Below are 14,339 nucleotides of genomic sequence, written 5' to 3'. Positions count from 1 at the left end.
TGAACCTTTCAAAGAAATACTGGCATGGGTGGTGGGAGAGATGATGTTTATAGGTGCGCTTTATGTAGACGCTTGAAGAGTATGAAGACAGCTCCAACAATGGAACCAGCACCATACTAGACTCATGTATACTATACTATTCACTGAGTGTACAAAACATTAAGAACACTAAGCAATAAGGCCTGAGGGGGTGTTGTTTATGGCCATTATTGTCATTATAAACTGGTTACCAATGCAATTAGATCAGTAAAAAGTAATGCTTTGTCATTCCTGTGGTATATGGTCTGATATACCACGGCTGTCAGCCAATCAGCATTCGGGCTCGAACCACTCAGTTTAGAATATACAATACACATGTATCCAAGTGAGTGAATACAGAATACATAATAACTGCACACAAACCCAAGTGTGATAAACAATGTGTTTTATTTGCAGTATAAACATATTAGGCAGATACAACCCCTTGTGGTGGTTTTACAGTAATGGTTTTACAGTAATAGCATATACATTGTCGTACTCTTGTGCATAGAAGAACAGTACACACCACAGTTGTGGCCTACACTTGTGCATCAGCCTTAACCTCATAGCCCCGCAATTTATACAAGGCTATACTACATCATGTCTCCCTTTATACATACATTATATGTATAAAGGGATATGTGTATATGTGTATATATTATATTATATTATATGTGTATTCATATATTTACAAAACCCTTATAAAATGTAGAAAAGTTGCATATAAATCATCTTTATGCCACATTTCACAAAAGAATTGGGAAAAAACATCCTTCATTTATAGTCTTCATTTTAAATACAAGTGCTCGTTTTGGTACAAGTAAACTGTGGTAGGTACATAGTGTCCTCATCTAGAACAAAAGAAATAAACAAAATGTCAATGAACAATACAGACTTTGTGTCCCATCCAAACGCTCTTATTCCTAAAGCAGAGATAATATGTTCGTTTCTGTGACATACAGTAGAACTACAATGGTTAATATGGAACTATTTTGACATATTTTAATGAGACCATGTTGTCTACAGATAAGACATGCTATCTATCACCAAGCATAGCTCTGTCACAGAAAAGACCTACGGGCAACGGTGAAGTTTTAAGACAGTTGACTGGGAAGTACTGTAGCAACTCAAACTCAACACCCCTCTGTCCCCCAGGAATTCAAGCTGCAAAGACAAATGACAAACTTCACAATTAAGGATTGTAATAGTCTTATTTATTTGTGAACTATTTATTTTACATGAAACTGATGTGATCCTCCATCTTCCCAATAGAGTCAATAGTGACTGGTGAGTTTTATACTGTAAAAAATTGCTCCAGGATAATACCAATGCTTTGGCTTGGTCCACTAATTATTGTGAGTGAAAACTGGCTATACTAACAAAAGGCATAATTTGTTAAAGACATTAGCTGAAAACTGCCCATTAGGATTTGGTACCTTATTGTTATCCATGCTTGGTGTACCAATAACAAGCTGTTGAATTGCTGCCCACAATGCTTCCTTCAACTTACACTTCAGCAGTATATTCTATGTGCAAAACATGGACACGATGTAACCAGACATTCATTCAATCTTTATTGCTTAGAACTGTGCCTGAGTGGCACAGACAGACGCTAAGTGTGACGAGTTAATTAGTGTCAAGGACTAACTGGTGTGGGGTGTTGAAGTGTTTTTCTCACCCCTACGATAAAGTGTGGCATTGCTAAGTCCATTAAAAGTATAAACTGAAAGCTACATATACTGTAGCTTTCAGGAAGGAAAATGGATGACGAACAGCTTAAACAATGCAAAAGGTTCTCAGAGACTCAGACATTACGTGACTGCCAGTATCTACAGCCTCTTCCCACGGTGTACCTTAACGACTCTAAAGAAGGGATATTGTACCATAGAGACTCGACCCAATTACACCGTTAATTTCAACCCAGTGAGAGCGAGGGTGTTTCAATTGAACGCCTACGCCGTCGTTAACGCCAGGCGAGAGCTCTGCAGATTGGAGCAGAGGMGACCTTTAGTCAGTGGCCAAAGAGACTTGATGAGAGACACGATGGATGACAGAGAATGAAAAAAAAAGAAGAGATAAGACGGATGAATGTGGAGGAGTGAAGGGAGAGAGGATGAGAAGTAAGACTGGATAAGGGGGGCCAAAGAGCTCATCAAGGTTGATTAATAACACGTATGTGACATTCAGGGTTGATTGGACCAGTGCATCTACTGCCTACTGTAGTGGACAGTCTGATGATTCAAATAAATGACCTTACTGTTACAGTGACCTTACTGTTACAGTGACCTTACTGTTACAGTGCATAATCCTTCATAGAGAACTGCATAGTAATGCAATCAATCAACACCGCTTGCCTCTCTAATACAGTACCGCATAGACCTACATACCAGATTGTCAGTGTATCAGCATCAGTAAGTTAAATTACCTACCGGTAGCAAGAATAGATCAATCTGAGGTCATTTTTTATTCATTTAAAACACAGTAATTGCATTAGAATCATAAAACCAGACTTTAGTACTAAAAATGTCAAATTTCCATATACATGTTCTTGTATTTATAATGGATCGTGTGGTCGAACTGCATATTTTCACGAGCTTAAGAATAAAGGGGGACGTGTTGCGTAGGCCAAGTTATATTGTCAGGAGGGAATCTTTCTTACTGCATGAAAGGGAGAGTTCGGTACCATTGGCAWTGTAGAAAGTGCAATATCATAACCTTCATTTGCAATGTGTGAATCTATATAGCAGCRAGTTTGCAGTGCAAGCAGCACGTACAACCAGTTAAATCATTCATACTTCAATCTAGGAGGAAATCACCTATTAAAGCTCTGATGTATACTTCCAATGTTCAATGTTCTTGTCCAAATCATCTAGAGCGTGTAGACATAATAACAAAACGTATTGTCAGGACACTGTCATAACATTCCTTTAGGTGCCACCATTGGACAAACCGATCGAGGAAGATAGTGATGAATGCCATTCATTTACTACGATTTTAAGACACGAGTGTAGATAATGTGTGTGTGTGCGTGTGCATGCCTGTGTGTGTGTGTGTGCGCATGTATGCGAGTGTGCTTCCGGTGCTGACCAGGTGTCCACAAACTCATTGGTTTAAAACTGCATATCAGTTACTGAGGCACTTGTTAAGTCACAATAATTTTTTACAAATAAATAAAATAAAAACAAAACTGGAATAAGAAAATATTCATTCTGATATGACATTTTGTTTATGTTAGCAGTCGTACTTCATGCGTCACCTTTCCTTAATGTTCTCCTTTCACTGACGCTACACCCCTCCACAACACCGGAGGGAGCCACCTTGTGTGGTATTCACATACCTGTGCTTCTGTGTGTACCTACAGGAGTATCCTTCCAGCAGAGCTCCGTTGCTTTGATCAGGGTCAGATTGATTAGTGCACAAAGTCACTGTAGCAAAATGTAGAAAAAACGTTTTGCAATGGAAAACAAAAACATAGCATTTCTTACTCAACAAATTAAGCTAATCTCTCCCTGTTTCAGTCCAATTCTTCTGTTTGGTGCCTAGTGAAAACGACCCTGGTGTGTGTGTGTCAGCTAAAAGCTGGACTCGGGGACAGTCCTCTTGCGTCCCAGTGAGTTGGTACTATAGCGAGTCTTCTGCAGGGTACCGTAGGAGGGCTTCTCGGCTGTGAGGCTGCGAGGGGGCGGAGCCACGCCATGGGACAGCCCTTTACGGTGTAAAGAGGCGGTCCTTCGCATGCTAGATTCCTCCTTGCTGGGGATGTTGGATGAGCTCTGAGAGCGTTTGATATCGGCAGCAGCGGCGCGTCTGGCTTTACCGTTGGGTAGCTCGTCTCCGAGACGATTGGCWCCCCCGTTGCGGGGGGCTCCYTTGGATTTCSCCTCRCCCGTCTTCGTGGCCCCMCCTGGGGCTCCACTGGACAGGGACAGCCGYGAGGTGCTGGACCCGCRGACGTCGCCAACTTTTCCAGAGTCGSACTTGCGAGAAGATGACYACTCCTTGTCCTTCTTCTTGAAGTTGCTCTTGAAGAAAGACAGKAGCCCCTCGTGGCTCTTGGAGGCCTCCTCTACCTTCTCACCRTTCCTMSTCTTTTCTCCCTCGGGTGGTYCCAGARYGTCCCRTGGTGGTGGGRCCTGGWGGCCCTTGGCCCCTCTCCTCAGGGTGCCTTCCCAGTCTCTGTCCCTGAGGCTGTGGGTGCTGGAGCTGGACTGGACGCCTGCACTAGACCCCCTCCTAGACGGGGCCTCTTGGGGCTTTCCCTGGTCCTTCTCCTTACTCTTCTTGGTACTCCTCCTGGTCAGAGTGTTAGTACTACTACTACTGCCCATCCTACCCTCGTCCCTCTGGTCTCTCTGATCCCCCTGGTCTCTCTGCTGCTGCTGGGACCCTTTGCTACTTCGTCTCAGACTCCCTGTCTTGTCTGTGACTGGTCTTCTCTGGCCCTCTGGCATCTGCAGAGACTCTGGTTGTCCCATGCAGTTCAGGCTGCTTCCCACACTGGGGGAGCTGATGGCAGGACCCTTACGGCTCTCAGAGCCCATCATTAAATTGACTATAGAGTCCTTGGTGCAGCGAGGTCTTCTTCCAGACTCTAGGTACTCCACCAGTTCCACAGGGGCAGGGGTGGGGATGGGAGCAGGGGCGGCCTCGGCTGCAATTTTTCGGTGGTCCTTGGAGCCGAACGACCAGCGTAGCGGTAGGACCTTGTTCAGTGTCTCTTTGTTCTTAGTGGGGGTCCTCATGCTGACGCTACGACCCTGGATGCCCCGTATGAACGGCCTGGTCTCAAAACCACCTGGGGTTGAAAGAGAGAGAAAATAACACTTTACCATAGTGTCTCTGACATTTAAAGCTAGACTAACTTTAATTTTCAAACCCCTTTTATTAAATTGTAAATAACAAGCACAGCGATCACAATGAGCTTTTTTCCCGGCAACATTATACACAGTTGAAGTCAGAAGTTTACATACACCTTAGCCAAATATATTTAAACTCAGTTTTAAAATTAAATCCTAGTAAAAAAATCCCTGTCTTAGGATCACCACTTTATTTTAAGAATGTGAAATGTCAGAATAATAGTAGAGAGAATGATTTATTTCAGCTTTTATTTCTTTCATCACATTCCCAGTGGGTCAGAAGTTTACATACACTCAATTAGTATTTGGTAGCATTTCCTTAAATTGTTTAACTTGGGTCAAACGTTTCAGATAGCCTTCCACAAGCGTCCCACAATAAGTTGGGTGAATTTTGGCCCATTCCTCCTGACAGAGCTGGAGTAACTGAGTCAGGTTTGTAGGCCTGCTTGCTTGCACACGCTTTTTCTATGGGTTTGAGGTCAGGGCTTTGTGATGGCCACTCCAAWACCTTGACTTTGTTGTCCTTTAGCCATAACTTTGGAAGTATGCTTGGGGTCATTGTCCATTTGGAAGACCCATTCGCGACCAAGCTTTAACTTCCTGACTGATGTCTTGAGATGGTGCTTCAATATGTCCACATCATTTTCCTCCCTCATGATGCCATCTATTTTGTGAATTGCACCAGTCCCTCCTGCAGCAAAGCACCCCGACAACATGATGCTGCCACCCCCGTGCTTCACGGTTGGGATGGTGTTCTTCAGCTTGCAAGAATCCCCCTTTTTCCTCCAAACATAACGATGGTCATTATGGCCAAACAGTTCTATTTTGTTTCATCAGACCAGAGGACATTGCTCCAAAAAGTACGATCTTTGTCCCCATGTGCAGTTGCAAACCGTAGTCTGGCATTTTTATGGCGGTTTTGGAGCAGTGGCTTCTTCCTTGCTGAGCGGCCTTTCAGGTTATGTCGATATAGGACTCGTTTTACTGTGGATACTTTTGTACCTGTTTCCTCCAGCATCTTCACAAGGTCCTTTGCTGTTGTTCTGGGATTGATATGCACTTTTCGTACCAAAGTATGTTCATCTCTAGGAGACAGAACGGGTCTCCTTCCTGAATGGTATGACGGCTGCGTGGTCCCATGGTGTTTATACTTGCATACTATTGTTTGTACAGATGAATGTGGTACCTTCAGGCGTTTGGACATTTCTCCCAAGGATGAACCAGACTTGTGGAGGTCTACAATTTCTTTTCTGAGGTCTTGGCTGATTTCTTTTGATTTTCCCATGATATCAAGCAAATAGGCACTGAGTTGAAAGGTAGGCCTTGAAATACATCCACAGGTACACCTCCAATTGACTCAAATGATGTCAATTAGCCTATCAGAAGCTTCTAAAGCCATGACATAATTTTCTGGAATTTTCCAAGCTGTTTAAAGGCACGGTCAACTTAGTGTATGTAAACGTCTGACCCACTGGAATTGTGATACAGTGAATTATAAGTGAAATAATCTGTCTGTAAACAATTGTTAGAAAAATGACTTGTGTCATGCAGAAAGTAGACGTCCTAACCAACTTGCCAAAACTGTAGTTTGTTAACAAGAAATTTGTGGAGTGGTTGAAAAAACGAGTTTTAATGACTCCAACCTAAGTATATGTAAACTTCTGACTTCAACTGTATGTAGGCATGGACTGTGCATGTATAGGAAGAGATTACGTAAATGCACATCCACAGTTAGAGAAGAATGTGTTCGGCTAAACATTAAAGAGGTGATGCACTCTATGCTCACGTGTGGTGTATTAGCAACAACATGGAATTATAATAACCACTGATTAGATTTAGCTTTTCCAGATGCTCAAAGTGCTTTAAATAGGGGAGAGTGGGGTAAGTTGAACCAAAGGGGAAAGTTGAGCCACCCTTGTTTCTAGGAAACCATACACAATAATCATTTGACCAAATATTTAGGATGAGGTCATCATTTTCTGGAGTCTCTGAAGGAAGAAACCACAATGAAAAAGTGGTAAGCTTATTTATGTCAAAAAAATGGATTTTCAAAGTCAAATTAATTTCTTGTGTATTTTTATGATGCTTGTGTCTAAACCAAAGTAGATAATTTTAAGATTGTTCTATACATCAGTTGGGGGTCTCTATAATCTCAATATGAGGTCCTAAACCTAGCAGGAAAGTGCATCCTTGTATCTGTGTCGGCTAATATAGTCAAAATGTTTGTCTTGGGGTAAGTTGAGCCAATGGCAACTTGAGCAAATGTAAGTGTTTTCTTCCCAGGTGTAATGCAAGGCATTATCGCTGGGATATGAGGTAACAACAGGGCCTCAACAGTTTCCCGTGTGTATCAAGAATGGTCCAACACCCAAAGGACATCCAGCCAACTTGACAACTGTGGAATGCATTGGAGTCAACATGGACCATTGTCCCTGTGGAACACTTTTGACACGTTGTAGAGTCCATGCCCTGACAAATTGAGACCGAGGGCAAAAGGGGGTAATTAAATATTAGGAAGATATACCTAATGTTTGGTATACTCAGTGTATGTAAATATCTTTGTTAGAAATAATACTATGTTTCCCTTGACGGCGTGATGTTGAATGTAAACACTCAACTTACCCCACTCTCCCCTACTGTAGTAACAGGAAAACTCACCACCACCACCACCCATCACCTTCCACCACCAATGGAATGAAGACCTACGGTTTTCTTTTTACCTTTCTTTGGTTTACCATGCATCTCATGTTTCCCAGGCCCCTCACCTTCCTCCTCTCTGGGCGGGTCATCAAGGAAGACCGGGGATTCTGGGGAGTCGGGGACAGAGGAGGGGCAGGTGGTGGAGGAGCGAGACACCAGACTACCCCTCTTACTGTCCCCATTCAGACGGACCAGCCAGTGGTCCGACATGGAGGAACTGGTGGAGCCTACAGAGGGGAGAGAGACGTTTCTGTGACTATGGGCCCTGGACCAGAAAGATACCTACACATGTCAGTTCCATTCCAGGCAATACAGAAAACACACAGAAAAACTACACAGATAATTCCTATGTACAATATAGCATTTAGCAATTGAAATATCACATTGTGGTTTTGCTGGTTCAGGTGGTTGGAGCATGGTGCTTGCAACACCATATATTGCAGACGTGAGTGAAACCTGCAGTTGTGAGTTAACCTTTAGTGGATAAAGGCTGAATGGTCTTGTTGTATCTAATGCTATCTCTGTACGGAGTTCAGCTGTAAAGAATGCCAATTGAACCCTGAGTGAATCTCTCCTGTGATGTGTGTGTGTCCATGCCTGTGTGTGTGTGTGGTGTGTGTGTGTGTGTGTGTGTGTGTGTGTGTGTGTGTGTGTGTGTGTGTGGTGTGTGTGTGTGTGTGGTGTGTGGTGTGTGTGTGTGGTACACTACCCACCTCTGATTGAGCTGCTGGCGGACCAGGGGGGATGACGTTACGTCTCTGGTAGAACAGTATGTAGGCCCCCTGGTACACACCCTCCTCCTCAGGCACCAGGTCCACACTGCTGCGTCATAGCTGTACCACTGACCGTCCACTGAGTTCCTGCAGTACGCTGCAAACGCACACAGAACTGTAGAGACAGGCTGCACCACAATCATTATGTCCTGGGTATAGTCATGTAAGTTGATGTGACCACTATAGAGGAGGGCACTGTACTGTTATGCATGTCCTATGTATCATCATTATTTGCAGTAGGCATCTCTCTCACTAACAATATTCTCTCCTCACTTCTCGATCAACAGCCCCATACATACAACGCCCGTCAGTATGCCTCTCTCATCAACATCACGTCTCCTACATCAACGGTATATCAATGGCCAACCAGTACCTGTGTAATGTCCGCCGTGCATCCCACCATGGTGGTTACACACTGCATAAGAGTCATAGAGGAAGTCAGGAGGCAGGGCCATGTCTGGGTGACTAATATGATGACTGCTGCCTTCGGCTGTTTTCATGTGGGGGGCCAGGGTCCCAGGTTCCCCAGGTTCCTCATGCTCTGGACCTCTTCACCACGTGGGGGGCCATGTCCAACCGGCCAGGGGGAAGCGGACCTGGGTGGACAGCTTGTTGCGCCGCTCGCCACCTGATTCATTGATTTTTTTTAATCAACTATCAAGGTTAAACACAATGAATGACTTATTTCCATTGTGGTGCTTTTGGAAGAATAGACAGGCAAGGGAAGAATGGCAATCCGCTACATGTGATTGGCTCCAGTTACCTGTCGGAAGCGTTTGAGAGTGGGAGGATGAGGATGTCGGGGAGGGTCCACAGGGACATCTTCACCATGCCCTGCTGGAGCTGCTTACAGTGGGGCCACTTCCATGCGTCGTCTGGGGCCAGCTGGAGAGATAACACACATGGTCAGTGGGAAGTCTCACATAAAGTTAGATTCTTCATACACTACGTTTGTCCAAAACCAAATAACAATACTCAGGGAGTGGGAGTGAGAGAGAGTGAGGAGAGAGATCAACTTATGAATCGACTAATGCAATATTAAAGCTGCATATGTACTGTAACTTATTGGTTCGACTCGACCCAATTCACATAGAGATGTGAGCTATAGATTTGTCATTCTCATGAGAAGGAGGTACAATTTCTGCATAGTGCATCTTTAATGTTCAGTACCCCAAAGGCAGGTTAAGACCAGTTGCATTGGACGGTATTGTATAGTCCATGTTACCTGTTCCTCTTTGGTGTAGAGCTGAAAGCACTCGTCCAGGGTACAGCTGTGCGGCTGCAGGTGCTGCTGCTGCTGGACTCTCACACTCTCTGAGTCCTTCACCACCTCTTCTGGATGTTACAAAAACAGACTAACACGTACAGACACAGAAAGTTGGGGTATGGTGTGTGTGTTTGAGAGAGAGAGGATAAAGACATAGTGAATCCTTCTATACAATAAATAATGAATGTGTTTCTGAGTCAATGATTTGTGTGTGTACATGTGTATGTCCAGTGCTCACCATTCTTGATCTTGTGTTCCCACTCAATCTCCAGCTTCACGTGGGGTGGTCCTCCGGGCCACATAACTTCAGGGCTCTGGAAAACATATTACATGATGATACACACTATCTTCTGAGTACAAAGTCTCCAGACACTCACTGGGTACAATGTCTCCCAAACTACCACTGGATACAAAGTCTCCCAGACTACCACTGGATCAATGTCTCCCAAACTACACTGGATACAATGTCTCCCAAACTACCACTGGAATACAAAGTCTCCCAGACTACCACTGGATACAATGTCTCCCAGACTACCACTGGATACAATGTCTCCCAGATACCACTGGATACAATGTCTCCCAGACTACCACTGGATACAAGTCTCCCAGACTACCACTGGGTACAATGTCCCCAGACTACCACTGGATACAATGTCTCCCAGACTACCACTGGATACAATGTCTCCCAGACTACCCTGGATACAATGTCTCCCAACTACTGGATACAAGTTCCAGACACCACTGGATACAATGTCTCCCAGACTACCACTGGATACAATGTCTCCAGCACTACCACTGGATACAATGTCTCCCAGACTGGATACATGTTTACCAGACTACCACTGGATACAATGTCTCCCAGACTACCACTGGATAAATGGTCTCCAGACTACCAACTGGAGTACAATGTTCCCAGACTACCACTGGATCCAATGTTTCACGACTACCACTGGATACAATGTCTCCCAGACTAACCACTGGGTACAATGTCTCCCAGACTACCACTGGATACAATTGTCTCCCAGACTACCACTGGATACAATGTCTCCGACTCCACTGGATACAATGTCTCGCCAGACTACCACTGATACAATGTCTAGTAACTGACAGGTCCCAGACATACCACTGATACAATGTCTCCCAGACTAACCACTGGATACAATGTCTCTACCAGACTACCACTGGATACAATGTCTCAGACCTACCACTGGATACAATGTCTCCCAGACTACCACTGGATACAATGGTTCCCACGACTACCACTGGTACAATGTCTACAAGACTACCACTGGATACAATGTTTACCAGACCTACCACTGGATACACATAATGTCCTACCAGACTACCACTGGATACAATGTCTCCCAGACTACCACTGGGTACAATGTCTACCAGACTACCACTGGGATACAATGTTTACCAGACTACCACTGGGATACAATGTCTACCAGACTACCACTGGATACAATGTTCCCAGACTACCACTGGATACAATGTTCTCCAGACTACACTGGATACAATGTCTCCAGACTACCACTGGTACAATGTCACCAGACTACCCTGGATACATGTTTAACCAGACTACCCACTGATAAATGTTACCAGACTACCCCTGGATACAATGTCCCCAGACTACCACTGGTACAATGTCTCCCAGACTACCACTGGGTACAATGTTACAAGACTACCCTGATACCAATGTTTCAGACTACACTGGATACAATGTTACCAGACTAACCACTGGATACAATGTTTCCCAGACTACCACTGGATACAATGTCTCCCAGATACCACTGGATACAAATGTTCCAGACAACCACTGGATACACATGTCTCCCAGACTACCATGGATACAATGTTTACCAGACTACACTGGATACAGAATGTTACCAGACTACCACTGGATACAATGTCTCCCAGCACTACCACTGGATACAATGTCTCCCAGACTACCACTGGATACAATGTTTCCCAGACTACCACTGGATACAATGTCTCCCAGACTACCACTGGATACAAATGTCTACCAGACTACCACTGGATACAATGTTCACCAGACTACACTGGATACAATGTCTCCCAGACTACCACTGGATACAATGTTTCCTCAGACTACCACTGATACAATGTTTACCCGACTACCACTGGATACAATGTCTCCCAGACTACCACTGGATACAATGTTCCCAGACTACCTGGATACAATGTTTACCAGACTACACTGGATACAATGTCTCCCAGACTAACCACTGGATCAATGTTTACCAGACTACCACTGGATACAATGTCCTCCCAGACTACCACTGGATACAATGTTCCAGACTACCACTGGGTACATGTCTCCAGACTACCACTGGATACAATGTTCTACCAGATACCACTGGATACAATGTTTACCAGACTACCACTGGATACAATGTCTCCCAGACTACCACTGGATACATGTCTCCCAGACTACCACTGGGATACAATGTTACCAGACTACCATGGATACAATGTCTCAGACTACCACTGGATACAGTTTACCAGACTACCACTGGATACAATGTCTACCAGACTACCACTGGATACAATGTCCCAGACTACACTGGATACCAATGTCTACCCAGACTACCACTGGATACAATGTTCTACCAGACTACCACTGGATACAATGTTCCCAGACTACACACTGGATACAATGTTCCAGACTACACCAGACTACCATGGATACAATGTCTCCAGACTACCACTGGTACAATGTTTACCAGACTACCAACATGGATACCAATGTCTCCAGACTACCACTGGATACAATGTTTACCAGACTACCACTGGATACAATGTCTCCCAGACTACCACACTGGATACAATGTTTACCAGACTACCCTGGATACAATGTCTCCCAGACTACCACTGGATACAATGTTTACCAGACTACCACTGGATACAATGTCTCCCAGACTACCACTGGATACAATGTTTACCAGACTACCACTGGATACAATGTCTCCCAGACTACACTGGATACAATGTTACCAGACTACCACTGGATACAATGTCTCCCAGACTACCACTGGATACAATGTCTCCCAGACTACCACTGGGTACAATGTCTACCAGACACCACTGGATACAATGTTTACCAGACTACCACTGGATACAATGTCTACCAGACTACCACTGGATACAATGTCTCCCAGACTACCACTGGTACAATGTTCTCCCAGACTACCACTGGATACAATGTTCTACCAGACTACCACTGGATACAATGTTTACCAGACTACCACTGGATACAATGTCTCCCAGACTACCACTGGATACAATGTTTACCAGACTACCACTGGATACATGTTTACCAGACTACACTGATACAATGTCTCCCAGACTACCACTGGATACAATGTTTACCAGACTACCACTGGAATACAATGTTTACCAGACTACCACTGGATACAATGTCTCCAGACTACCACTGGATACAATGTCTCCCAGACTACCACTGGATACAATGTTTACCAGACTACCACTGGATACAATGTCTCCCAGACTACCACTGGATACAATGTCTACCAGACTACCACTGGATACAATGTTACCAGACTACCACTGGATACAATGTCTCCACAGACTACCACTGGATACAATGTTTTACCAGACTACCACTGGATACAATGTTTCCAGACTACCACTGGATACAATGTCTCCAGACTACCACTGGGATACAATGTTTACCAGACTACCACTGGATACAATGTTTACCAGACTACCACTGGATACAATGTCTACCAGACTACCACTGGATACAATGTCTCCCAGACTTCCACTGGATACAATGTCTCCCAGACTACCACTGGATACAATGTTTACCAGACTACCACTGGATACAATGTCTCCCAGACTACCACTGGATACAATGTTTTACCAGTACTACCACTGGATACAATGTCTCCCAGACTACCACTGGATACAATGTCTCCCAGACTCCACTGGACATGCTACAACATGATCAATGTTTACCAGACTACCACTGGATACAATGTCTACAGACTACCACTGGAACAAATGTTCTCCCAGACTACCACTGGGTACAATGTCTACCAGACTACCACTGGATCAATGTTTACCAGACTACCACTGGATACAATGTCTTACCAGACTACCACTGGATACAATGTCTACCAGACTACCACTGGATACAAGTCTCCCAGAACCACTGGATACAATGTCTCCCAGACTACCACTGGGTTACAATGTCTACCAGACTACCACTGGATACAATGTTTACCAGACTACCCACTGGATACAATGTTTACCAGACTACCACTGGATACAATGTCTCCCAGACTACCACTGGATACAATGTCTCCCAGACTACCACGATACAATGTTTACCAGACTACCACTGGATACAATGTTTACCAGACTACCACTGGATACAATGTCTCCCAGACTACACTGGATACAATGTTTACCAGACTACCACCTGGTATACAATGTTTACCAGACTACCACTGGATACAATGTCTCCCAGACTACCACCTGATACAATGTTTACCAGACTACACTGGATACAATGTTACCAGACTACCACTGGATACAATGGTCTCCCAGACACTACCACTGGATACAATGTCTCCAGACTACCACTGGATACAATGTTTACCAGACTACCACTGGATTACAATGTCTCACCAGACTACCACTGGGATACAAATCTGTCCGACACCCACTGGATACAAT

General features: G+C 44.3%; 1 protein-coding gene across 1 annotated transcript in view; it reads right to left on the bottom strand.

The window, feature by feature from the left end:
- Positions 1-409: 409 nt before the first annotated feature.
- usp43a (ubiquitin specific peptidase 43a) overlaps positions 410-14,339 on the bottom strand; it is an 83,376-nt gene continuing 69,446 nt past the window's right edge. The window contains exons 15-16 of the mRNA XM_070447967.1: positions 7,640-7,801; positions 410-4,813 (exon numbers count right to left, since the gene is read on the bottom strand). Coding sequence (XP_070304068.1) covers positions 3,591-4,813; positions 7,640-7,801 — 1,385 coding nt within the window. The 3' untranslated portion in view covers positions 410-3,590. The remainder of the gene's footprint in view (positions 4,814-7,639; positions 7,802-14,339) is intronic.

The sequence above is a fragment of the Salvelinus sp. IW2-2015 genome, linkage group LG1 (genome assembly GCF_002910315.2).
Source record: "Salvelinus sp. IW2-2015 linkage group LG1, ASM291031v2, whole genome shotgun sequence".
NCBI classification, from domain to species: Eukaryota; Metazoa; Chordata; class Actinopteri; order Salmoniformes; family Salmonidae; genus Salvelinus; species Salvelinus sp. IW2-2015.
The sequence above is the reverse complement of the archived record's forward strand: the minus strand, read 5'-3'. Positions and strand labels throughout refer to the sequence as shown.